At 41.5% G+C, this 25869-nt stretch overlaps 3 protein-coding genes across 4 annotated transcripts; all 3 read left to right on the top strand.

The window, feature by feature from the left end:
* Positions 1-2363: 2363 nt before the first annotated feature.
* slc25a43 (solute carrier family 25 member 43) lies at positions 2364-9137 on the top strand. The gene is made up of 5 exons (XM_088379482.1): positions 2364-2769; positions 3949-4190; positions 4385-4557; positions 6411-6545; positions 7734-9137. The coding sequence occupies exons 1-5, from the start codon at positions 2498-2500 to the stop codon at positions 7947-7949; spliced, it is 1038 nt and encodes a 345-aa protein (XP_088235608.1). The 5' UTR covers positions 2364-2497; the 3' UTR covers positions 7950-9137.
* An 881-nt stretch (positions 9138-10018) lies between these two features.
* On the top strand, positions 10019-13413 carry slc25a5 (solute carrier family 25 member 5). Its single transcript, XM_088379489.1, has 4 exons — positions 10019-10281; positions 12105-12591; positions 12762-12902; positions 12987-13413. The coding sequence occupies exons 1-4, from the start codon at positions 10171-10173 to the stop codon at positions 13142-13144; spliced, it is 897 nt and encodes a 298-aa protein (XP_088235615.1). The 5' UTR covers positions 10019-10170; the 3' UTR covers positions 13145-13413.
* A 1388-nt stretch (positions 13414-14801) lies between these two features.
* Positions 14802-24693, top strand: LOC148403813 (uncharacterized). Of its 2 annotated transcripts, XM_088391896.1 has the most exons (18): positions 14940-15055; positions 15139-15188; positions 15684-15798; positions 16565-16778; positions 17418-17560; positions 18445-18607; positions 18707-18762; positions 20032-20225; positions 20455-20565; positions 20707-20832; positions 20938-21036; positions 21110-21268; positions 22366-22793; positions 23059-23231; positions 23338-23401; positions 23469-23650; positions 23818-23906; positions 24139-24693. In XM_088391896.1, exons 3-18 carry the CDS (start codon positions 15738-15740, stop codon positions 24235-24237), a joined length of 2361 nt encoding a protein of 786 aa, XP_088248022.1. In that variant the 5' UTR covers positions 14940-15055; positions 15139-15188; positions 15684-15737; the 3' UTR covers positions 24238-24693. The 2 variants fall into 2 exon arrangements, with proteins under 2 accessions (XP_088248015.1, XP_088248022.1); XM_088391889.1 differs by having other exon boundaries at positions 14802-15188.
* Positions 24694-25869: the final 1176 nt, after the last annotated feature.

Genomic DNA, 25869 nt, shown 5'->3' with positions numbered 1-25869 from the left:
AGTGCTCTCTTTTGCATAACATGTCTCCCATTCCTGCTAAGTGAGCCAGGAAGATTTAAGTGTGTATGTATGGGGGGGTGGCAGAGGTGTGAATGTCAATTGTGCTTATGCCTGATTTTTCTCATCAGCGCAACACCCCCAGAAGAAGACACACAAACAGGCAGACTGTGGTGTCCCCATGCCTGTTCCTCTGTGCAACCCCCGCCCCGGCCTTTCTTCTCCCTCCCCTCCAACATAAGCCTGTGATGTGACTGTCTCAGATAATGAGGTGAGAATTTTATTGCGGCCCTCTGTGATCCTGGCACCAGTCTGCGAGGATGACAGCGGGCCTAGCGCATCCCCCGCCCTCCAAACCTCACAGACCCCCTCGCGTTGTGGTCCCGGGAGCCCCCACATGGCCAACCCTGGAACAGAAGCGTTTTCCCTGGCTGTTCCAGTGATTCTTCAAGTGCGGTGCTCCCTCTACTGGTACACAAAAGAATCACCGCCGTAATACTGTTCGGTTGTATTCAACTTTTTTTCCGCATTTAATGCGTTACAACTGCATTTTTAAATTTGTATTGAAATCCAACTTTTAGTAGAAAGATGTAGGTGCTATTTTTAGGGTCCAGTAGGCTTGATACTACACATATCCACTAGTTGGTGCTATAGGTATAGCACAGTAGTTTGTTAGTCATGTTTATTTGCAGTAAAACTATTAATTGGAAAAAATGACTAGTAATACAATCAAGTGAGTGCAAAGAGTTTGCGGACCTGGACCTGGATATTAAGGACAGGGAGTAAATACTGAAACAACTTTCCAGTGTGTCCTCCACTTAGCGCACTTCAAAGTGAGACATCAAGGGGGTCGACTTGCGCATGCCATGCGGAGAATGACAATGCCTGGTGGGCCTTAGCGACGTGCCGCTCCCTGAAGACACAAAGACCCCGTAGCCTGCTCCCGCACCGAGGAAATACTCATTCAAGAGCCGGGGCATACATACAGGAAGGCTGCGGCCTAACTCTATTCTATACAAATGACGAGGGGCATAGGAAGGGCAACGTGACATGCAGACAAGATAGACAGTCATCTTGTCACACTTCCCTGTTTCATTCATTTGTATTGATAAGAAATCCCAACAGTTATCTTTGCCTTTAACGAGTGTATTTCAATCAGTGCCGGGCGATGCTTAATGAGAAGTCGCCTGACTTAGTCCACTTCTAGATATCGCTGCTATCTACGAATAAATAATGCCACCTCCCAAAACCTTTAAATTGAATGAGAAACAAAACAGTTTTCTCGGAGAATTATTTTTTATCCGCTTATGGGAAAATTCTGCACATAGGAGGTTCTTTCTGTATTTCGACCAATGTTACATCCCACAAGATGGTGGTAAATAACAGCTTTAGTCTAAATGAAGAGCAGAGTAGGCCCCTGTACTTGCTGCTTCGCCATCCACCACACTGATCTCCGTTTCATTGGGATTTCCGTATTGAAAGTCAGGATCACGCACATCCACCCCCAGCGGGCAGCGAAAGGGCCTGCTGAGGTGGCCCGCCTCTCATTTCCTCGGCAGGCCCTGTTACAAGGCTTTTGTGGATGGGGCCAAGTGGTGCGGACAAAAGCGGGTGTTGACGCCTGACAAAGGTGCGGAGAAAACAAACAAACAAACAAACAAACAAACAAACAAACAAACAAGATTAATAGTATTGCTAATATTTCATTTGAAAGCTTAGGAAGAATCTAGAGCAATTTATGTAGAGATTTAAACTCATACTGTTACCATGAATCAAATTTTATTAACATTACACATTGTGCTTTGAGTGACATTTTCACTCTCTTAACCTCCAACTATACCCTAACCCTACTACTTGTGGTGTGTAATAAAAATGCAAATAAAGCAAAACTACTCCCCCCTTCGAGACATTTGACAGACACGTAACAGAACAATACTGACATCTAGCGGGTGTTTCCGTAGGCATTGGTGAAGGCGGACAATATATTGCTTATTGATAAAAAAATATTAAATTCGGTTAATGTCAATTCATTATTTTCTCATTGACCATCATCTATAGAGAAATACATAATAGTAACTGAAAACCATTATTAATTAAAAATAGCTCGTAAAACGGCAACATTGAAATTTGTTATATTTTAATGTATAATTTTTACATTTATCAACTATTAAAGTGATTGAACAAATTTAACTAAAAACTATTAATAAGTAACAAAATACAAACATTACAATTTTAAATATGTAAAAAAATAAGCGATACGTATTGTGGACGAATGAATGAATTTACAGTGCGCCTTCTGAAATGTTGATATCGCCGCATGGCGCCCTCTAGTGTCTAGTCTTGATACCACCGGGTTTGGTCATAAGTGACGTCACGACTGTAGGAGAGGATCCGCCTTGGCCAGCGGGCTCAGATCGATTACCTGATGTCGTCTACATCGTGTAAACAAAGCGTTGGGTCAACCAAAACGAGTTGTACATTTGAGTTTTAAGGCCCAATTATGGCCACGGTCAAAAAGGACAATAGACTGACAAGTTCGCAGAGCTTCTCGTGCGTTGGCTTTGCGGGTTTATTCAGTAAAAGCGCCACGTCGCCATTGGAAGTGGTGAAGATTAAAAGTCAGGTGGGAACATTTCATTGTAAAAAAGGTTTCGGACAAACTTTTCTCCTCATCTACCACCACGAGGGACTCAAAGGTTTTTGGAAGGGGAATCTCGTCTCTTGTCTTCGCTTGTTCCCCTACACGGCAGTCCACTTGGCAATCTACAGAAAGTAAGTCCGTACACTTTAAATGGCGTATGAATGACAAGTTTGAGGTCAGTTTGCACAAATTTGAGGTATGTTGGACTAGTAATGCTTTATTTATAGTTGTTAGAGAGCCTAGAAGTTGGAAGTGCCGTTTGTATGGCAAATAAATGCAACAGTAAGATTTTTTCTGGTAGATTGACGATTGATGGAAATTATAACCTATAATATGACTGGTATTTAGGAATGGATTTGTTTTTTGTTAGTTATTTTTACATGTTCATGGTGTACTTCCTATTTTCGGAGCTCCTGTTTTTTCTACAGCCAATCAGACGGCTTTATTTACTCAGTCGATGTTTCATTTTTATATAAAATTTAACCCTGGGAGTTGACTTGCAGGTATTCTTTTGCCGTTTAAAGAACACTTGCGCATTTTTGACGAATTTAACATTCAGCGACATCTTATTAGTCAAATCGTCTATATGATCAAACGTGAAGCGGTATCTGGTCGACATTATCTGTTTACACAGCATTTAGATCTTAGGATTGATCAAATGTGTACTTTTGAACGTAAGAACTGATGCGATACTTTTGACCATGATGCTGTTCGACAGATTCAACACGGGACTGTCAACAATTAATTTACAATCATTAGTGTTCAAAGTAAAGCAGTATTTGACCCTAAAAGTTTGATTGAAGTCTATGGCGGTACTGTGGCCTGAGAGGTTAAAAAGTGGGCAAAATTAACACACGAGGTTACTATCGGACGTAACGTGATGTACTAATAGCAAACCACATGGTTGATGAATAAACATTGACCTCAATGTTTATATGATCTACATAGTAGAAATATAATACAATACAAATATAGTAGTGGTAGCTGCTATTTGTGAGGAAAGCATACCCATCAGCTAGGACACGTGATAATACGACTCTAACCACCCTTCCTCATGTACACAGTGTACCAGGAAAACAAAAGCCTGACTTCCCTGTATTGCACGCTTTAAATAAGTTACCGTTTTACTCTGGTGACATTATTTTTAACACAATTGAAAAAAAAAAAAAAAAAAAAAAGAACCAAAAAAGTGTTCCCAAGTTTCTTCATACTGATCGACAACTGATCTAAAATTGTACTGCACAGCCTTTTTTGTTATAGAACTAGTATGTTGTAGGTTGTACAGTATGTAACATTCCATTTGTACCCAGAATAGTCCACCTTCACATGGACGAATTGGGCTTCATCTCCCAGGCGAGGGCCATCGTGGCAGGTGGACTGGCAGGCGTGGCCGCGGCTCTTGCCACGTACCCCCTGGAAGTAGCCGAGACCAGGCTGATCATCCAGAATTGCCGGGAGCCTTCGTACACCGGCATTGTTCACACGTTGGCCAAGATCCACAGCACAGAAGGCCTGCTTGCACTCTACAGGGGCTTTTCCCTCACTGTCTTAGGTATGCAGACACCAGGAAAAAATATCTACAGCTCCGATTTGGCATCTTGTGGGCCTTTAAGAACAAGCAGGGGGACTTTTATGTTGCCTTGACTCAATAATGGTCGGGAAGTAGTGGCACAGATCGAGATAACACCTATTCATTGTTTTAAATTGAAAACTGTTTTTCATTGCCGTGTGTTTGTATTTTTCTAGGCGCCTTTCCCTTTTCTTTGGGATGCTACATGGTGTACACGAATGTGGACAAAGTGTGGCAGGAGCCTCCTTTCCGTTTCTCGCCTCTGCAAGATTTCATCAATGGCTGTCTAGCAGCAGGAGTGGCACAAACGCTCTCTTACCCTTTTGAGACTGTCAAACGCAAGATGCAAGTAAGTCACTCTCACAAAAGCAATGAGAATATTTTTCCATCCATCCATCCAGTTGTACTAGATTAAAAGAAAAAGTGCTTTTTCAGCCAATAAAACATTATGTATGCAGTTTGAACATTTGGTTTGCCTGCCACTAGAGGAAGCTTGCATACCACGTTCACAATTCGAGAACCACAGATACCTCACTTTACCTTTTTCATACAAGCTAAGCAAAATATGAGAAACCTCTCTTGCTCAGCTCCACTGCAGTGCAAATGACAGAATAAAGAGGTTCAACGAATTAAATAAAATAGCACAATTATGTTGCCTATCTTCCTTTTTATTTGATTTTTAGTTCACATAGCGCTATAACTTCATTTCTCTTTTTGCTCTTACCTTACCAAATGTTAAACAGTATAATTTAAGAGCGTACTAAATTCTTCAGTTTAGTTGTTGTAATAACTCCTATAATTCACTAGGGGGCGGCGTATGCACGTTTATTATATATTTTCATGGGCCAACGCTGTTTAAATCGCTTTTTTTCTCCAGATGTGTAGTGTATCAATATAAATTTACTGTCCCATAAAAATAAGTTAGCACACAGTCATTGCGTGAAATCCAGGCAACAAACGTGAGTAAAGGCCGAGCTGAAAATATCGAAGTGAGACCCGATGAGCATATTAACCTCTCCTCGCAAGCTCTCGGTCGGGTATGGATGAGGAATAGGTGTGTTGAATTTATCACGGCTATACTCGCACTCTGGTAACTGGAAGTTCAATATGGCACCTCTTGACATGACTGAATGGATGGATGGGATTTGCCGCACTTGTTTGGAAGGACATGAGGGGATCAATGGCGGCCTCCGGGACAAAATACTACATCCGGTTCCGTGTGTACTATTATTAGTAGCCGTCAGCAGCTGGGAATGGGAGTACGTGAAGGGTCTGCAGCAGAAGCTTTAGATCAAGAGTTTAAAGATAGACGACAGCTATCAGTGCGACTTTTATGCAGACAACTTTGCCAACGCTGCACGTGCCTTACAAAGGGTGTCAAACAAGTTAATTTTACGACGACAAGTGAGGCAAAAGTGAAGTTGCAACGCGTGACTTTTTTTTGCGTGTAGATTTAAGCTTTTATTTACATTTTCATTGACGACGCTCAATTGTGGAACAGGTTGTTGCGGGAAAAAAAGAGAAAGGACTTCTGATTGATTGAGAAGCCCCTGTTTACGGGATTTATCTATAATTGCGCAAAAGACAAACACTAGACTTTTTATTAGAGACATTTAGACGGCATTCTTGCAAACATTTTTATATATTGTCAGATTAGTTGTACTTTGCACGATAACATATAAGTCAAGGGAAACTATTGACCCTCCAGTTTCTAATCTTTAGCTCCTTTCACATATTATTGTAAATTCGTCTCAATGCATTTTCAGTATTCATTTATCAGGTCTTTTTCTTGTAAACATTGAGTGTTGATAAATCTCTTTTTAAAAGCCTTCTCTGAGCGTTTGTTCCCCGAATCCCGTGTGACAGTTTACGATGCCGGCACGTTCCGTCTCATTTGCCTGCTTCTTAATGAAAATGAACTTGTTTTTCATCCAGTTAATGACCTCAGACGGGGAGGTAAGATCATACATTCCCCAGCTGTAAAAAGCTCTTTCCCAGGTTCAAGAGGGTTAACGGCTTGGAGATTTTCCAGAGCAATGGAAGTAAATGAAGCGTTGGAATCGACTGTGTCTCCGTGACCCTCTGAAACATTATTACGGCCATATTTCCCAGCGGGAAGTCGTATTCGGCCTCATCGGGATGACAAGTGGGCTGTGGAGGGAAGTTGTTATGTTGCTGCAAAACTTTTCTCTCTCTTTGCAGGCGCAGAGTTCCCGACTGCCGCATTTCGGTGGAGTTGACGTGCATTTCAGCGGTGTGACCAACTGTTTTGTACAAGTGGTCAAAAATAAGGGTGTCCTCTCACTCTGGAATGGACTTGCCGCGAATACCATAAAGGTACAGTGACATAATTAGTTTGAGTTTCAAGCGTGTCTGAAATTACTGTGGCAAAAAAAAAAAAGTCATTACTTGTGTTAAGCAAAACTGGCTTAGTCAAACAGCATCATTTACGAGACCGAGATCACGTGAGCGTCCCATGAGGGAGGTGAAAGGGTGCCAAGGAGAGTGAGAGCACCAGTGTCGCCATGAGAAACAATGCAGAGCGAGTAATTAATAGTATGACGAGTCAGGCGGGCAAAGGCCACCTCGGGAACAGCATGCGCCACTCTCTCATTACAGGCGTAAATGTCAAGGTGGCTACACGTGCTTTTATAAATCGTCGCTTTCCAGCGAAAAACACACATGACCATTTTGGTCTTTTATCGATGTGACGTAGTGAGTTAGTGAAGCTCCTCTGTGAGTAATTTTTCTGTTCATTGCAACATGTTCTGTTGGATCCTGTCCTATTTGCTACTTGTTTGTCCCTGTCCATCTGCCAGCATCCTGTTCTGTGCAGTCTTGTCGTGTCCTATTTTCTGCACTTCACATCTTGCATTGTACTTTCCGTCCGTTCTGTGTGTCTCGACCAACCCAGTTCTGTCCTACCTGAGTTGCTTGGTCCTGTCCTGTCATGTCCTGATTTTGCTATTTGCTATTCATCACATACTGCACAGGTGTCAAAGTAAAGGCCCGGGGGCCGGATACGGCCCACCACATCATTTTATGTGGCCCGCAAAGACAAATTGTGCATCAAATTTGTGTGTCATTACTAGAATTTCAAATTGTCTTCACTTTTAATATCTTTTTTTTTTTAAATATTTGACCAGTTTTTACTCGACTGATTTGAAAACGACTTATTTGTCAGTTTGTTTTGTAGCTTTTACTGTATATAATATGAGGTGCTCATACATTTATTTGGGTTGACAGTCATAATGGCCCTCCGAATACAATGCGGCCCGCGAAAAAAATGACTTTGACACCCCTGACATACTGCATTGTGGTGTTCTGTCCTCACCTGTCCATTTTTCATTGACCTATTTGTTACTCCTGTTCTTAACATGTCCCTTCCTCACAGGACTGCCTTCCCAATCTATAGTAATATTGGTGATCATTTTATTGTCATACGCTGTTACTATCCAGTTATCGCTGGTATTTCCATTTTTGTTCTGTCCTGAGTTTCTACCAACTTTGATGTATCATCTCCAGATTGTCCCCTACTTCGGCCTCCTTTTCACCTGCTTTGAGCTGTGCAAGCAGGTTTGCCTGTACCGCAACGGCTACATCGTTTCGCCGCTCAGCTACACGCCGGCGCCCGGTGTGGACCAGAGCCTCAGGCCGGCAGAACTGCAGGAAATGAAGCGTTACCTGAGGAATCGAAACTTTGGAGCCGCAAGCCAGTCCACCATCGGAAACCGCTGGTGAAGGCCTCCACGGGGAGGAAAAGTGATGAATATACTTTGACAGAGCTTGCAAAAAAATACACCTGCACTTGCACCCAGGATCCAAAACAAAAATGTGCCTTTGCAGTTTTTCAGGCCTGCCCGTGATGAAAACCTGGGAAAACGATTAGCTTTTTTATTTGTTTTTTATTTACTTTTTATTTTTACCCCTCCCGCACATGTATATATCCTGTAAAAACCCACAAAAACAATCACTCAATGAACTGCGAGAACGAACGTCAATTCATACAAAACAAAAATTACTGCTGTGTTTAGAGAGGAATTAATTTATTAATTTGCGAGTGTCTGTGCTTTTGAGGGAGCATAACAAACATCTCACAAAAGGACACTCTTGTATTTATGAGCACTGATGCATTTATGAGCTCTGATGTATTCTTATATAATTTCTAGGTATTTGCTCAATAATGCTACTTTTTTTTTTTATGTATTTTAGTTTTACTGGGTTCACTTTTATTATTTATATTGAAAATGACTCTCTGGCAATGTCAATGAAAATTATTTTGTTGGATCTCATACAAGTGTTCCCAGTCTTAGAAAGCATCATCTGCAATAACTGCAAATGATGACATCATTACATATTCCTTCTACCTCTTTTTGCTGTCAGTGTTATAAGGAAGAAGGCGCTTGTCAAACTCACAAAGTGCTTTACCTGGTAAAAATATAGTCATGACCAATACAGTACAATACAAAAACAACTACTCAAAATAATTACAAAACAAATCAGAGTCAAAGATCCAGTTAATTTAAGCACATTTCCACAATGCGTATTTTGTCTTGGTTACTGCAAAGGACTACTTTAGACATATCGTGCCTTAATAGTTATTTATTTAGGTTATTACAGCACAAAAATAACCTAAAATGCTCTTTAGTGCTGTAAATGGATGCTAGATGAATGTTTGAGACTTTTGTGCAATGTTGTGTGATAAATAATACTTTGAAATGAATACTGACATTTTTTGGCTCAATGCAAACAAACAATTCATGTACGGATGAGAGTTTATTATAGCAGTGATTCCAAACCACTGAGAAATTATCCAGTTTCACATAATTAGTCTGAAAATAAGAAATGTATTGACCACAAATATTGTTTCTTTGTTCATCTAATGGCAGAAGGTCCATTTATAAACAAATAAACAGATAAGCTCCTCAATCTACTTTAACATAGTTTGTCAGCAAGTAACAGGATATCTTGGAAAGAAAAAAACAATTACTGTTTACTATACTTATGGGGGATTTGTTTTGGTGGTGTGTCATGAAAACTATTCCAATGTAAAATATGTCCCGAGACTCCATAAAGGCTGGGAGTGTTGGCAGGTTGACTTTATATAAAATGTTAGTTACCTTGTTGTCTGGCCTTCTAAAAAAGTTGTGTGAATGACGCATGTAAAATGTGTGTGTGCAGTCAGCTGATCCAATTATGTCATCTTCAACACAGAGACTTTCCTGAGTGACAGCCAAAGGGATGTAACAGATGGGGTGACCTTTATGCACCATAGCAGAGGCCTTCAGCTCCTCCTCTCTGACCACTGACATGACATTGAAACAATCATGGCCGGCCACAAGTTTATCATTGAATTCAAGCAATACAATACAGTAAAGGGGTGCCCGGTTTGTGACAGAGTTTCCTGGCTATTGCGACAATCTGATTTTGTCTACTAATGGTGCACTAAGTCGCTATAGTCACATGCAAACTCCACACAGGAAGACCATAACTGGAATCGAACTCCTGTGAATTATCAAAACATACACTGCACTATTAGTGTGACTTTTGACCATTACTTTTAAATCAGTTTATTCTCAAAATTCTATTTTATTGGCATTTTTGTTTATAATCTGTGCTATTTTTCTGTCTTTTTGTGGAGCTGGATTAATAGATATATTAATAATTTCAATATTGAGTGGTTAATATTGAAATCTAACGAGCTCCTTGGTCGCCGTTCGTAAGTACAAAACGTACGTCGTATGTCGGTAGGAAATGAGTCCCCGCCCACTTTTCCCTGCTCTCCACCAATGACCGCTAAGAACGAAGTCCCTCTCTCCAAGGGTACTGCCATTGCCCTTTAAATTCCTCTTGCCCCACACGGAGTTTGGCCATTTCAACATCAGGGGAAGCAGCGGGACGGCGACTTTTTAAAATTTATTTTTTCGTTTTTATTTTATTTCATTTTTGAGTTTTTGACAGGATGAGTGAGCAAGCCATTTCTTTCGCCAAGGACTTTTTGGCTGGGGGTATCGCGGCCGCCATCTCCAAAACTGCCGTCGCCCCCATTGAAAGGGTCAAACTTCTGCTTCAGGTCAACTTCATTCCTCCATTTAAATTCAGTTGCATTTATACAGCGCCTAATCTTAATAACAAACACCCTTTAATCCTTAGCGTTTCCCTTCCGTTCAAAAGTTTATGACACTTGACGCTAAGCTGCCGTGGTGCGTTCAAGAGCTCTGCGACGCAGGAATTATTCGTTTTCTGTAATCAAACCTTTGTTGAAAGAAGGCACCTTTTCTTAATTTGATTTAAAAACATATTCTTTATGGTGAAATCATCAAAAGAAATCTCTGCACGCAAAATATTTCCCTCAATAATTAACTTGTGCATTTATTGTACTGAGAAGAAAAAAAAGTTTCTAAAAGTTTGAACACGTTATTTCGCAGACCATGTGAAACAATTGTCTTAAATTAGGCCACCAATAGAAAGAATCTTGATTCTCCAAAACTATCCAGAAAAAAATGCTCTTCCTGTTTTCCCCATGTAGGACAAACCCCAAATCCTCAATTGAGCCATACATTTAAATTACAGATGATTTCATTCACAAATACTAAAATACTTCTGTTATATATTTTACATATCGTAAAATCCCATCAAATTGTCAAGCAATAACAAAGTTAAAACACACTCTGTCAACTTTTGATAGCCCTTCACAAAGCACTGTGTGCATGATGATGCTCTTTAACTTTAACTAAACTTGGCTAACCCTTACATCAGTCGAGACTTAATCTTTGACACCAATTGCTACTTTCCCATTAGCCAGGTATTTAGCACCACCTTGTGGCTTCTTAAAGAGCAGCCAAATGTGATTATAACTCTAAATATGAGAGGGGGGAAAAGTGAATCACTAAATTCCTGAATAGCTGAAATTATGAATCACTCAATTTTTGAAATGTAAACTGACGGAGTTCATTGTATTTTATATATATATAAATATAAAATCGGCCAATTACGTAAAATTGTGTCTTGTCCCATGATGGCCCATGTGATGTTCTGTTTTCCCATAGTGAACCACATTTGCATGTTATGTAATACTCCATGAGCAGCCTCAGCTACTGTCTGACCAAACATAGAAAAGAAGCACGGTGCCCACTTGGTGTGACATGAGCGCCAACTGGAAACTAGTCTTTGACAGAGAAGGCAGGACACGTTTCTTTGTATGGCGCCATTCATACACAAGGCAAATCCAAAGAGCAGGGAGGTTGTGCATAGTTATTTGCGGAATAAAAAAATGTATATTGGACATAAATAATAAACAGCTAGCCACAAACGAAGAGATTAAAAACAAAAACTATCAACAAATGAACAACTTAAAATGAAAAACAAATAAGCAAGGTGGTGAAAATTCTATATTGTTTTATTTATGAAAACACAGCAGTGAACATTTGAACTATATTAAGGAAGGAAGGAAGAAATGCTCACTCTGTTTGATTCCGGTAACCAGTCAATAAGCCTCGACGGGTGTGAAAGTCTCAGAGGGACCTAAAAAAATCCTCTTATTATATTCTCGTGCTCAAGACCATTCACAAACTTTGTAGACTGACGAGAAGTAAGATTTGCAAGAAGGTCACCACAAGGTTTGAGGGGAGGGGCGTCAGTGGCCAGGGGAGGTGTGAATAGTTGCCACTCGAGTTGCTCTCTAGGCTGAAGACGCACACGTCTCATGAAACGTGAAGGTGCCCTTGGCCGCCACAGAGCTTTCATACTCATTCATAGCAGAGGGCAACACGCTGACTTGCATAAAATGATTGGGAAAAGGGGCAACTATTATTCTCAGTGTACTACACTTTTTTTTTTTTCAGTTATTGTCACTTGATGACTTTGTTCTCAGCACCACAAATGCTCCTCCCACAGGTCCAACATGCCAGCAAGCAGATATCGGTGGACAAGCAATACAAGGGCATCGTGGACTGCGTGGTCCGCATACCCAAGGAGCAGGGCTTCCTGTCCTTCTGGAGGGGCAACCTGGCCAACGTCATCCGCTACTTCCCCACGCAGGCGCTCAACTTTGCCTTCAAGGACAAATACAAGAAGATTTTCCTGGACGGCGTGGACAAGCACAAGCAGTTCTGGAGGTACTTTGCTGGCAACTTGGCGTCAGGCGGCGCGGCGGGGGCCACGTCGCTGTGCTTCGTCTACCCGCTGGACTTCGCCAGAACGCGTCTGGCCGCCGACGTGGGCAAGGCCGGGGGCGAGCGCGAGTTCAAAGGCCTGGGGGACTGCTTGGTCAAGATCACCAAGTCAGATGGCATCAGGGGCCTCTACCAGGGCTTCAGCGTGTCCGTTCAGGGCATCATCATCTACAGAGCTGCCTACTTTGGCGTCTACGACACCGCCAAGGGTCAGGCTGCGTCTGTCTTTCTTGCGCTCTTTCTAGCAATCTTTTTATTTTTCTGTCTGTCTCTACATCTCATTTATTTATTTATTTTCTTTCTGTCTGTCATTTTTTTCCCCCATCATCTCTTTCTTCTCTGTTTGCCATTTCCAACCTGGTGTATGTGTCGTTGCCAGGCATGCTCCCTGACCCCAAGAACACTCACATCGTGGTGAGCTGGATGATCGCTCAGTCGGTGACGGCGGTAGCCGGTCTGGTGTCCTACCCGTTCGACACTGTCCGTCGTCGTATGATGATGCAATCTGGGCGCAAAGGAGGTGATTTGAACAAACATCCTTTGCTGTGTTGTATTTATGTCAATGGCGAACATTGATTTGATTGGCAATATTTCTTTTCTTTAGCCGACATCATGTACAGCGGTACCATCGACTGTTGGAGGAAGATCGCCCGTGATGAGGGCGGTAAGGCTTTCTTCAAGGGGGCGTTGTCGAACGTGCTGCGAGGCATGGGCGGCGCCTTCGTGCTGGTCCTCTACGACGAGCTCAAGAAAGTGCTGTGATTGTTTTTCATCTTCACTCTCGCATATCTTGTACATTAGGATGGACTGACATGCTGCAATATATTTATAAGGGACCAACTAGTATTTGGCTACTAGTTGTGGCAAGGGGGTGGGCGAGGAAGGGGGGGGTTGAAAACTATGCACTCTTGGCCCATGTTTTTGTTTTGTCGCGCTGTTTTTTGGCCCACACCTCGATGTCGTTGTCCGCTTAATGCAGGAACTTTGCTTGAAGAAGAGAAATAAAGTAAACTTATTGAGTGGACAGCCTACTTAGTGTTGTTGTTTTTTTAGCAGCCTACGGCATCTATAAAAATTTTATTTATTTTACGATTAATATCTCTATTAATATCATACTATAATGTCCATTGAAGTGGGGCAAAAAGTCTCAAAAAATGCTTAGGTCTGTACACAATATTCAATTGCTTATATTTGAAGTTTTTATAGAGTAGAAGAGTGTTGTGATTTTAAAATTTGCTAAGAAAACAAAAATCCTCTACTTTTTGCTTTATTGCCCATCGGCCATGTTTGGACACCCCTCTGTGTGTAACTACTTTGGCATGTCCTGATTGTATTTGGGGGTGACCCAAAATCAGCCGTCAAGGTTGAGCCGGCGGATTGTGTAACATCCAAGACACTTTAGTAGCTGTCAGTTTGCCAGAAAGTCTGCATTTGCACCGACAGGTTTAGAGTCATGAGTGGCAGGGTCGGGATTACTTGTTGCAATGGGAATTATTTCACAAGTTTGAAATGAACTTTTATCTCCTGCCAAGCTTCCATTAATGGAACAGATGACTTTCACCTTTTATTTTTTATTTTAACACATCTCATCCTAGATATCCTACTTGTCCTGGTATCCCCAAAGTTTCTACTGTTGGTTCTGTTAAGTTTATTTTATTTCAGTGCTAAGTGGTGCAAGGGTGCAGTTCTCAGAAAACATTTATTTATTTATTCATTTATTTATTTAAACATTGATGAGTAAGAAAAAAACAATGTTCTCCACTGGAAAGGGCACGTTTCTCATCCAAGGCAAAAGGGCAGGTGCTTGAGCACCACTAGTACCCATCCAAATGAGTTAAAGATGTCAAATCAGACATTTGTGCACTTCTAGTATTAATAGTTAAGCACTAGTTATTATCTGGCAGAATTTTATCATTCACTTTTTTCCAAATACATAAAATCCTTTTGAGTATTAATTTGAGATCCTACTTGGACACTGAATTGTCTTACTATTGAGGGCAAAGGTTGGTTTGGTATTACGACAGTGCTCTGGTCGTTCTGCACGTATGCTGATTTGCCTAATTAGGCAAAAAAAAAAGGCATGCTAGTACAGTTGGATTATGTATTTTTTTGGATATGGGATACTGCACATTCTCAAACAACTTTCCGTAGCTGGCAATTATCAATCCTATCCAATTTGAGACCAATCCATCAAAAATGCTCACAGGACCTCTTGCAAGCATCTTTATGTATTTCTCCTCGTGTCAATTACAAGAGATATTTTTTTCAGTATTTTTTAATGTATGCATGGCGTGGCGAAAAACACACGCTAATCAATCCCGAAAGAAATTAAGAAATTGTTCGTAGTTACACTAAAAAACCTGTAGGTGACGCCCTCCGCTTGAAGTGCCACGCGGCCTTGGCTCAGCCAATCACAGCGCGGCGTTCAAGTAGTCCGTTCGCCAAACTTTACTGCTTCCCTCCTGGCCGCCTTGTGTTTTCCGACTTGGGCTCGCTAACGTCCTTTTCTCGCCGCGTGATTCCGCGATGCTATCGGAGCGAGGGGGCAACCTTTCGCTCCATGTTCGGACTCGGGGCCGAGCGAGGCCGTGGTGAGGAGGAGAAGGTCGGGAAGGACGAGGAAAAGATGTTTGGATGGCGCGTGTCCATCGCGGTGACGCTGGGCCTGCTTTGGTACTTGACCGACTCTGGTCGAACTCTCGCTCAGTATTTTATCTGTTTCTTCTTCCTTTGCCTTTCTACGCCGCTTTTGCTAGCCAACAGCGGCCGGGAAAGCAGCACGCAAACCGACGACGACCCTTTGCAGGTGAACCAATAAACGCTAGTAATAACAGTCGCGAATAATTTACGGTTAGACTTGTGTTGGCAAGTAACGACGTACAAATAGTTGAGTAAAGCAAGGCAGGAAAGATGTTGCCAAGTACTCACGCGATGTTCTTGCACATGTTTAAAACCTGTTTGATTTTTAACTATCTGTGGAATACTAGTAAAATACTGAACAAGCATAAAAGTAACTTATTCTTTTTTAAATCTGAAATACAAGAACTTCATTTAATGATTGATGTTTGCATTTTCTGCAATGTACAAGGCAAAGTTCTAGTTTAAGTCTTTTTGTTTGTTTTAGTACTGTATCGTGATTTATGTCAAAATGAAAAACAGAAAACTCTCAGAAAGAAATACTGACATTGGACATGTATCCATAGCTTTCCTTACAGGTTGAACTTATTACCATAAATTTCTTAGGTAAGTGGAATATTGAAGTCTAGCTCGTGGCCCTCATGACCTTTCATTCCCCCCCTAGGAGTCTCTTGAGCAGCGCTTGAGTAGCGACTTACTAACTTCAGAACATGACGACATGGACTCCGGAGGCTCGCTGGGGTGCCGCTATCCTCATGTCAAAAAATCTCTCCAGCACGGTGAGTGGTTTCATGCAGTTTTCCCCAAACTTTATTGATCTGATGTCAAAATTTACATTTGAAAAATCCCACTCTCAGAAAGTATGCAAATCAAATATTAGCAGTAATCTCAAAAATCTTTTTTTTTTTTTTTTTCTTTCAAAAAGTATTTGAATCAAGGTGGTCGTGGTCGATTCTCTTCTAGTTGTGTTATGGCAGCAAATGCAGTGTCGTGTTGTGACTTGACACACTTCAAGGAGGTCATGTTACTTTCATTTAGGAGGGGCATTTAGGAATAAGAGGGGGAAAACCCCACCTACCAAAAAGATTGATTGTGTTATTGGATAAGCTTGAACGGGAAGTAACATGCCTGCTTTGCATGCTTCACCGACAGCGTCCTTAATAAATGTCTCTTTACGACTCAGCCGCAGCGGAAGTCGTAACTTTGAGTGGGGAAATAATGGCGCTTGTAACCACGATTAGTGTACTCGTAAAACCAAAACACTTGTAAATTTGGTTTGTTCTTTTGTCCTCATGATGTATTTGTCCGCACGTTGTCCCTGTCAGATGATTAACAGGAAAATGTAAAAAAAAAAAAAAAAAATTAACTTTTTTTTTCCATCGATCCACTTTCTATTGAAAGAGTCTAGGATGGTTTTATTTTTACATTCTCAAAATTCATCATATTCCCAATACATAACATTTTGCACTTGTTTAAAGATTCTTGACCTTTGCTTTGCCTGTTTATTTCCCTTGAATTTTGTCGTGTGTGCGTGCGTCTCCGCAGTGTTTCAGTGCGCCTACGCTCGGCTGGTGTTGCCGTGGTACCATGTTCCGGAGCCGTGCGAACGCCAGCCGCTGCGCCGGGCGATGGCCGTGGAATTTGACTCCGTCATCGACAGCATTATCCGGCACACGCGGGACTTAGACGTGTGCCAAGTGGCGGTGGGCTCCATTCGCATTCTTACGCAGCACTTGCATGACGCCAAGCAGCCCGACAGGTGAACAGAATCTCACGAGTTGAATTTGGATGGTTTTAAGCATACTCTCATAAGGACATTTTTAAATTTTATGAGTCCATGAGCTCACGTATTAGCGCACAGTGCTACTGACCTTAATATAATTATGTTAAATCAATGAACCCTCCCCCACCCCTTTCAATAAATATGATTGTAATCTACTGAATTTATGCCAGTATATCATTTCAGCATGAACACAGTTTGGAACATTTTTCCTTGGGGCTGTGAAATTTCTCTCATGTAAAATAAGTGCCTTGGGAACACTACTCAATGGCGAATGGGGCTCCAAATCCCACCAAATTAAAATTCAAGTGCGGCTTGCTGTGCTGGAGGCTGTGCTGTGCATTCTTTTACCCCCCCCAAAAAAATATTGCTGCCTCAGCTGCTCTTTGCTCTCAATAACGTGCCTATAAATACCTCCGAATGTTTTACGTCCATGAATAATTTACCGCGCTTTATTGGATTTTACCTGCAGTGATAGCTGTTTTCCCTACGAAAAGATGTTTTAAAAGTGGCATGCTGACGATTTAGCACGTAGGATTTTTTTGATTAAATAGCTTTGCAGGTCAATTATTAATCCGGGGATGCTTTTCACTGAGATCTTGTTTTTCTGGTCATCAGGGATCCTTTGTTGAGCTGCCGCGCCGAGGAGATGGCGCTGCTCCGCGAGCTCTCGGACGCTCTGGTACGGAACCTGCTGCCTGAGCACCTGTGGGGCCAACAATTGGCCCGTTGTGCTTTGACTGAGATTGTTGCATTGAAGGGTAAGAAAGTGTCTTTTAAAACCACAACATGAAATCGCAATCGTTTAGTCTCGTGCAAGTTTTTTGCGATTGCACTGCATTTATTTGTACAACAAAAGCCTTTTATGGCCATAATTGAAGAATTATCGCCCAAGTACAGGCTGCTTCTATTTCTGTTGGCTTGCACCCAAAGAAGTATTGATGAAACATTTATGCCGCATAATTGAGTTGGCAATATCGCGTGGCTAAAACATTAATGCTGTTTCTGTCAGTTGTAATTAGCCCACGGGCTTTGATTGATTGGAGGCACTTAAAAAAAAAAAAGATTTGTGCCATTTGTTTGGGACTGTACAATACATTTGCAGCTGATCATATTATGTTTTGAATGTGTGCAGTCTTTGTGTTGTTTTCAACACAAAATAACAAATAGTCTTTACTCGCATTCCATTTGCATAATTAAGCTGCAATATGATTCGTTTTTGACACAAGAAAAGATCAATTCAAAATAATGAGGACTAATCTGCCCACTAGGATTGGCCGATTAATCTTTTATTTTTTGTCGCTTAATTTGAGTTCATTGCTCAAAATGATTTAAATTTTTCTGCGTCAGATGTGCGTCCTCACAGATGTACATCGCTTGCACTAACAATGTGGCGGCAAACAAGATAGTAATTTTGCAGAGATTGTTGTATAACATAACTTAGCTGGTTTGGTGATTATAAACCTTCAAACGTGGCATTATACTTTTAACACCCTTAAAACAAAGATTGCTTCAAAATTTGTAACAGTGCCACAAATGGATTGCAATATAGTGGGAAATCACGCCGCAGTTAAATTCAGCTTTTCCCCTCCTTGTACACAGTTAAGTGTTGGTGAGTGAGTGAGTGTTTTTGCCCCCCCCTCAGGTTTGGGCCTGTTGGTGACATGGCTCTCTGACCCTGACAACTTGAACCAGCTGGTGGTGAGCCAGCTTGACAGCGTCTCTGCAAAAAGTTCGACGGAAGAGCTGAGCGCTTCTGACCCGGATCAAGCCTCTCTGACTTCGCAGGAGGACGACAGCGCTCATATGCGAGTTGCCGCCGTCACTCCACGCACGGCTTGATTCGTTGGGTGGTTATCATCAGTTGGCGTTTGTGCATACTGACTGTCTTTTCTCTGTTTTTGTAGACACATGGAAGGAATGGAAGAGTCTACCAGAACCAGGATCAAGGGCAAGGGCAAAGGTCGGTTTCAAGTTGGACACTTCATTTTATGTATTTATTCTACAGCTGAAATTTACTGAAAAGTTGACAAGGACACACAAAAGGGAAGTCAACATTTTCCAAATGTTCAACTAAACCTATTAATTGCAAAGTCTGCCAGCTTCTATTTGACCCTAGCTGCACTTTGGAAGTTGGATACAGTTATGACTGTGACTGGGTGAACAGTTCATGTCAATATCCATGAAGACTGAAAAACTGTGATACATATCATGACGTATTGTTCAAACTGTATTGTGCAGAGCTTATTGAATGTTTTTTTTTCCCTAATAGTTTGGAACTACTTCCAATTAGAAATGATGAAATGCGAACAGTAGGTTTGGTAACATTTGTCAAAATGACTTGCTGACTACATAAAAACCTTTTGATAGATGAGGCAGAACTAGCACTTTAAGAAAAATGAGAGATACTGTTAAAAACAAAAAGTGCACGCAAGGACACAGTTCAGATAAAATTTTCTCCTCATATATTCAGTTGAGTAAACAATAAATGCTTCAGTTGTTGGGAACTTCTCACAAAGTCATCCAATTGAACCGCTTCTTGGGTTCCCAAACACATTTGAATTGAATTGGTGCTGCTAGCTGCAAATCAAAGTAGCATGCTTGGATGAGAATGATGGGCAAGTCAGGACAAGGTTGAATTTTATTCCGATTGCAACCTTGAGGAAAAGCATATTTCATTGAAAGGTTGTTTTCAAATGGGAAGATGACAGCGACATCAGGAAGCGCAGATGGCCTCATTTATTCTTATTTGTATTGTGAACACAGGACCGGTTTAATCAGTAGCCGTGTGCTGTTGTCTTTATTTGTGACATGTTTGTACCAGCGGGCCTTTCACGCTTTAATTAGTTTCTCCGTTGTTTGTCCAAGCGGCTAATATCAACTCGTTTATTTGGCGGCGTCACAGCAGCGCGCCGCAAACGACATGAAGGAGTGAAATAAAGCAAATAACGATACGCTAGTAATGAGCCTTGCGCATATTTATGCAACACCACCACCCCGAGTTTACATCATGTGTACAAACAAGCGGCCTAATAAGATGGATTTGTATGCACATCATGAGCATGTTGGATCATTTATCAGGCGTCTTTCTGCAAAGTTATGCATCGGAACACATTTGTTGCAAGGTCAAAGTAGAATTTGTTACGTCTAATCTTTCTAATAAAAGCACAGCGGCCTGCTTCTGTTTATTTACATTCACATCTGTCCACATGTTTTCTGATTTACGACTCAGGCAACAAGTTAAAGGCGGGCTGGTCCAAATTTGTCGACAAGATGAAGACTAAGAAGGCTAAGAAGAAGAAGATGATGAAAAAGCTGGAGCAGGAGTTGGTTATGAGGATCATGGCCGCCCAGGGAGAAGCATCCAATGAAGACGAAGTCAGCAGCCGGGAAGGCTCCGTGCACAGCCAGCACGACTCTGAAAGGGTTGGGCTTCTCCATTCGTTGCTAATCGCTAGCAAATGCTGCCTTCTAAATAGTGGACGTTTTAGTTGTGTTAAAGCCCACTTTGACGTAGGGATGTTTTGGTTTAGTAAAATGCGCCTTGGCTCAATAAAGGATGTAAAACACGGATGTAGAACATGATACAGTGGCTAGGGAGTGATTTTGCCATACCCGGCCGACTCATTCTTGATTTGTGGTTAAACCCTATTAGGAGGACAGCGATCTGGAGAACTACCTGACAAGCGTCCAAGAGGACATGATGGAATTCAAGCTGTCTTATGAAATGTGGCGCGTCGGCCGCTGGGCTGTCAGCATCCCTCATGTGAGTTCTAAATATCACTGACAGTCTGGAATGTCCTGCGGGGCCTGTTATTTGTCAGCAGAGGCTCTGAATGCTTGTCCTTGAGTAGGTGTGGTTTTTTTTTTTCTTTCAGTCTCGCTCTCTCTCGCTCTCTCGTTGCAGGCTGAGTGGCAAAATGAGGAGCTAATCTTCACAGTTCACCTGGAGGAGAGGGACAGCCCTGAGAACCTACAGTGGGACATCAGGAAAACCTACACGGATGTCATCTATTTCAGAAACAGGTGGCAGGTAAATGGGAATGCTACACATCTCACTAATCAGATCTTTTGCTTGAAGCCCATCATTTGAATCAAACCTCAGTTTTGGGTTCAGAACACTTTTTCTTTTTTCAAGGACTCCACCAGCTTGTCCAGTATTTTGGAGGTCAACGAGCTGGAGGTCAGTGACGAGGCCAAAGAAGACGCAAAAGTTTCTGTGGAGCACTTTCTTCAGGTGACATAAAAAAAATTTAAAAAATCACTTGAAATGTGTTAGTCCTGACTCATGTTTTTATTTTCCTTGCCAGGAATTAATTTCTGACACCCTGATTGGACACACGCAACCAGTGTTCCAGTTCCTCTGTCCACTGGACAAGCTGCTAAATGAAGAGCAGCATTACGGAGGCGTTTGGGGCCTGCTGAGCGGCTTGGCCTACTTCCTGACACCCGGGCAAGAAGACGAAGAGGTAACATTGTTCATTTGAGGTATTTCATGACAACACTGGTTTAGTCTTTGTGACCTTATCAAATGGACTGACAATGGACACGTATGTAGTAAAAATGTCATCCATAAGCAAACTGTAGAAAAAAACATTACCAGACCACAAATGTCCAAAATGTTGGTAAAATTAAATAATATTATTGGCGATATAGTGGGAAATGCAGTTTACTTGCCACCCCAAAATCAGACTTTATGAAAAAAAACATTTCAATGCAGCTTTATATTGACACTCAAATCCAAATGTAGACAGTATATCTTGTTTTATCTTACACCGCCTTGCTGAAGTGACCCGCACTTGAATGCCAGACACTGTTTGATTTGTTCTGAACAAGAACTAGGCTGCACCCAAAGTCATCAAAAGAGCCGCTCATGCTCGGACAGTATTTTTATGCCGGTTGTTTGTATTGTCCCGTTGAGATCTCAAAATGCGCCGCATGCACACAGCGGAGAAGCAGTGAAGGGAATGAGGTGGGGCTGGTGGTGGTGGTGTGGGGGGGACGAGCAAATAAACGAATATTTTGACGTGTCTGTAGGGGATAGACAGTGCACCATGTGTTTGCAGGGGCAAAACTGCTTAAGTAAAAATGCTTTAATCATCAGTTACAATGCCCAGATAATTTATTTGAGATATTTTTCACGGGTAAGACGTAGTTTTTATCATAAACAAGCAAACATGTTTTTTTTTTTAATCATATTGGTTTTGCTCAGGAATAAGTGAGTGTAATAGAAATTACACACCCAAGAGACATTAGGGGAAATTCGAACTCGAATACACTCTGTGGAACTAAGTGAGTGTTTTTTTTGTTTTGTAAGTAATGAAGTGCTTCACATACTGAGAGGATTGGAAAAGCCAAATTGCCTTTGAAGGAGCCCGAAGATGTTAAATCAACTTTTTGTCACCCAAAAGTGGTAAAGTAGCAGTTCTATTGGTCTGCTGAATTTTTAGAGTGAGGACAAACTCAATTCCGATCGTGGACCTAAAACTGGATATTGTCTTTCCAAAATGATTCATGTGCCTGTTTTAGTCCATGTTGCTTGAACCCAAGTTGATTATCTTTCCAGAGCTCGACTCTGCCGAGGGAAACCTCCAAAGAAATCCTCACAACAGCAGAAGGATCGGAGACCTTTCGCAGCTCCTCTGAGACGAGCTGCACCGCTACTGGCGTTTCATATCCCACCATCGTCATCTCCTCGTGCGAGACGCCCGAGAGAGACGTCAAAGAAAGTGAAAAGGAACCGCGCCCGTCTTTAAGCTCAGACTCTCCCAGCGGAAGCTGTTCCCAGGAAAAAGGGGAGGATTTTGAGAATCCTTTAGCGCACTTTAAAATGATCCTCAGGGGACTCACCCGATCCAGATCGCAAGACTCTCTGGCCTCTGCCAAAAACAACAGCGACGAGGAGTTGGAGTATGCGCCAAGCTGTAGTCGAGAAGGAGGCCTTCACGGGGAGGATGCCGCCAATGGACCGTCGTGGTTGCATTTCAATGCCAGGTTTGCGAACCCTTAACTATTTAGAACAAATTGAGACAGCAAAAAATCTGCCAATAATTGATGTCCCACCCCAGATGGCAAAACACTGAAAACGAGTACCAAAGGCACCAATGCCACCATTATAAACCTATACTTATAAATATGAAAATAAATTTTGCTTTTTTGTCATTAGTATGCGATAGATTTGACTATTAAGTGCTTATTTTTTACTACTGTTAGAAATAAGTATAAAATGTTGACTGACTTGGTTGTTTGGCTTCTAAAGGGCTAAGAAGGAGAAGACAAGCCCCAAGGTATCCTGCGGGAGTAACAAATCCAAAGGGAAGGAGCAGGTACTCTCGGCTAGGGGGGACGAGCCACAGTGTGCGAGAAGTCAAGGCACCTGGGAGCGGCTGGAGGCCACCAAAGCCATTTTTGATCTGCTCAAAGAAATTTCAGGTTTGTTCCTTTTAATAGGAAAGCCCAGCGACTAAACTGTCAGTCTCGCTTCCCCTTTGGTGTGACACTTCCACTTGCTCCACTAACCCTGTTGTTGTCTTCATAGGAAACTCCATTCTCATTAACATATTTGACGCCATTTTGAAACCTGTCATGCCCATTTTGAAAAAGTGAGTCTGGTCTCCACTCCCCCGCTGCTTGCGTCCCGCCATCTTCTGACGCCAATGGTCTTTGCAGGAAAGTCAACTCCTTCTTGAACAGAATGAACCCGAGCGAGGAGCAGATGGCGGCGTACATCCAAACTCTGTGCGACAAAGCGTGGCCGCAGACCCCCACGGCTGCTTCGCCACCACCCCCTCGCACAGATGAGGAGAAAAGCGAGACTCGAGAGCGGGCGCACCACCTCATCAGCGCTCGATGTAAGCACCTCGCCCCACCTCAATTTACACTCATTCCTCACTTGGTAGAGATTTTATATCGTGGACGGCAATCGGTAAAGAGTCAACTCAAAATCTCTTTAAAGCGATTGGTGTGTAAATGAGTGATTGATTCCAATCTTAATGTTCTCCCCCCTCACTCTTGGTAGATTCGCACTATCTGGTCCTCAAGAAGACGGACATGGAGACGGTTTTCAATCTCTTTCAGGACACTCAGAACAACAAAGCACTTGTTTATGTAAGTAACGTTTAAATGTCATTATTCTTGTCTCGAAATTTGGCTTTGGAACAAGGTTAAATGTTTAAAAGTTGAATTGTAATTATTGGTTAGGGTTTTAAAGACGGTAAGTAGTGAGGATTCAGATGAGGCTTTCAACATGTTGAGTTTTTACTATCTCTGTTATAATCAGGATTGCAATGTGGAAGTTTATTGCACATTCTATTTCGTTTTTTTGTCTTTTTTGTTTTAGATGCTCTTGTCATTCCTCCTGCGAGAATTATTCCCTCATGAGCATTCTATGAATCGGAGTGCTGCCGCCCTGCAGAACGTAACCAACCTCATTGCCTGATCTGTGAAAGTCTTTTTAATGCTGCTTTTTTTTTTTTTTTTTTTATATTATGTATAATTATTTATTGAACGCCCTGAAATGCCTTAAAAACTTTGAGATCGCATCAGTGCCAGTCAACACTTTCTGATTGTATTTACCTCAAATTAAACATGAATGTAAATTTTACATCAGATTTTGTTTGAATTGAATACGTTTTTGTTTTTTTTTTGTGATTCATGTTGTTCACCTCAAAGAAGATGTTTCATTTCTTTCACATTTATATTGTAATATTTGGTGTCACTTTTTCACTTGTCAGTCGTTTGACTTTTTGTATCCTGATCGGCAGGACTTATTTCCACCTCAAGATGTCAATCACATACGCAGAAAACTTGAAAAATGTCAAATGTGAACTTTTTTTTTTTTTAAATGTCGATATTTTCAATGTTGTTTTTAAATAAAACAAAGATTCCACTTTTATTTTTGTTTTAATATTGAGATTGATGGTAATCTAGGTGGAAGTGATTACGTAACCTCAGGAAAAGGTCATTGTCACAGTTAAATCGCAATTCAATCAGAATTTGAACCACATCACATTTCTTTGCCACCACTGCCGCCTCTGTTTTGGATAATGAAGAATTCCATTTGCCATACCTTATAGTTCAGCAGAAGAAATGTTTTCATTAATTTAGCACTTTTCATAACCACAGGCAATTTCTATCTGGGCAAAAAGTGGAACAATATGAAATAAATTATTGTCCATGAAGTGAGCCTGCGTATGGGAGTGAGAAAACAACAAACCACAACAAAAGCATGCATAATAAATGAGCCGAGCATTAGAGGTATTCACACATTTTTTTTTCCGGCACAGGGCAAAACCTATGAGCAGCTCGGTGCTCGAATGTTTTTTCAATCCAAGCCAGAACCATTGCGTTCAGGCTTTTTAATTATGGAAATGAATTTAATGGAATGATTTAATTGTGGGATTATTTGGGTTCAGGTCACTAGAGGAAGATTATTAAAAGGAGATGATTAGTCATTTTTGTATTGGTTTTTGTTTTGCCTCTGTGGCCAAGCAGCAAAATTTGAGTTATGAGGGGCTCAATTGGATGCCTATGTGTTTGTGCATATAAGGTTTTGATTTGTTTACATGGGTAGAAATATACACACAGGGAGGGCCAGTGGTGGAGTCAAACCCACACTCGCCTAACTGTGAAGCGGACGTGCTAACTAGTGCACGAACGAGCCGCCTAGTGTGTGTGTGCCAAAAAACAAAATCCAGTGATGGGTCAATTAATGAAAATGTGTTTTTCATTCCCAGACTGTAGCTGACATTTTACGAGTTTCTTCTGTGGATGTCAGAGTACATGAAGCACTAAATAGTAACCATGAACTAAATATGTGCACATGAATAAGGTGGCCTTGGTGGAAAGTGAATTAAATCCATCCAATCCATTTTCTACTTCTCTTATCCTCATGAGGTTAGCTACCGGCTGAGCTGGAGTCAATCACAGTAAATTGCATCATGGAACTTGAAACAGCCATGGGAACCACTGCAGTTGCCCATTTTCCTGCAGAAAGGCATGTTTTTGAATGACCATGGGAGTCTCAAAATAGCATTTGAATAATTTTATGATCCACTGAGACTAAGGCTTC

This window comes from Syngnathus floridae, chromosome 1 (assembly GCF_059516105.1).
Source record: "Syngnathus floridae isolate MCC-2025c chromosome 1, RoL_Sflo_1.0, whole genome shotgun sequence".
Lineage (NCBI taxonomy): Eukaryota > Metazoa > Chordata > Actinopteri > Syngnathiformes > Syngnathidae > Syngnathus > Syngnathus floridae.
Note: the sequence above shows the minus strand (reverse complement) of the source record. Positions and strands in the feature narration are given on the sequence as shown.

What these genes read in the sequence shown, in the direction of transcription:
- slc25a5 (XM_088379489.1), top strand. Translation starts at nt 10,171, where the DNA reads ATGAGTGAGCAAGCCATTTCTTTCGCCAAGGACTTTTTGGCTGGGGGT. An exon ending in GGGTCAAACTTCTGCTTCAG is followed by an intron (nt 10,282 to 12,104) that starts GTCAACTTCATT and finishes CTCCTCCCACAG; the next exon opens with GTCCAACATGCCAGCAAGCA. An exon ending in CGTCTACGACACCGCCAAGG is followed by an intron (nt 12,592 to 12,761) that starts GTCAGGCTGCGT and finishes TGTCGTTGCCAG; the next exon opens with GCATGCTCCCTGACCCCAAG.
- LOC148403813 (XM_088391889.1), top strand. Translation starts at nt 14,943, where the DNA reads ATGTTCGGACTCGGGGCCGAGCGAGGCCGTGGTGAGGAGGAGAAGGTC. An exon ending in GCCAGCACGACTCTGAAAGG is followed by an intron (nt 20,226 to 20,454) that starts GTTGGGCTTCTC and finishes AAACCCTATTAG; the next exon opens with GAGGACAGCGATCTGGAGAA. An exon ending in CCACCTCATCAGCGCTCGAT is followed by an intron (nt 23,651 to 23,817) that starts GTAAGCACCTCG and finishes CACTCTTGGTAG; the next exon opens with ATTCGCACTATCTGGTCCTC.
- slc25a43 (XM_088379482.1), top strand. Translation starts at nt 2,498, where the DNA reads ATGGCCACGGTCAAAAAGGACAATAGACTGACAAGTTCGCAGAGCTTC. An exon ending in CTTTTCCCTCACTGTCTTAG is followed by an intron (nt 4,191 to 4,384) that starts GTATGCAGACAC and finishes GTATTTTTCTAG; the next exon opens with GCGCCTTTCCCTTTTCTTTG. An exon ending in CTGTCAAACGCAAGATGCAA is followed by an intron (nt 4,558 to 6,410) that starts GTAAGTCACTCT and finishes CTCTCTTTGCAG; the next exon opens with GCGCAGAGTTCCCGACTGCC.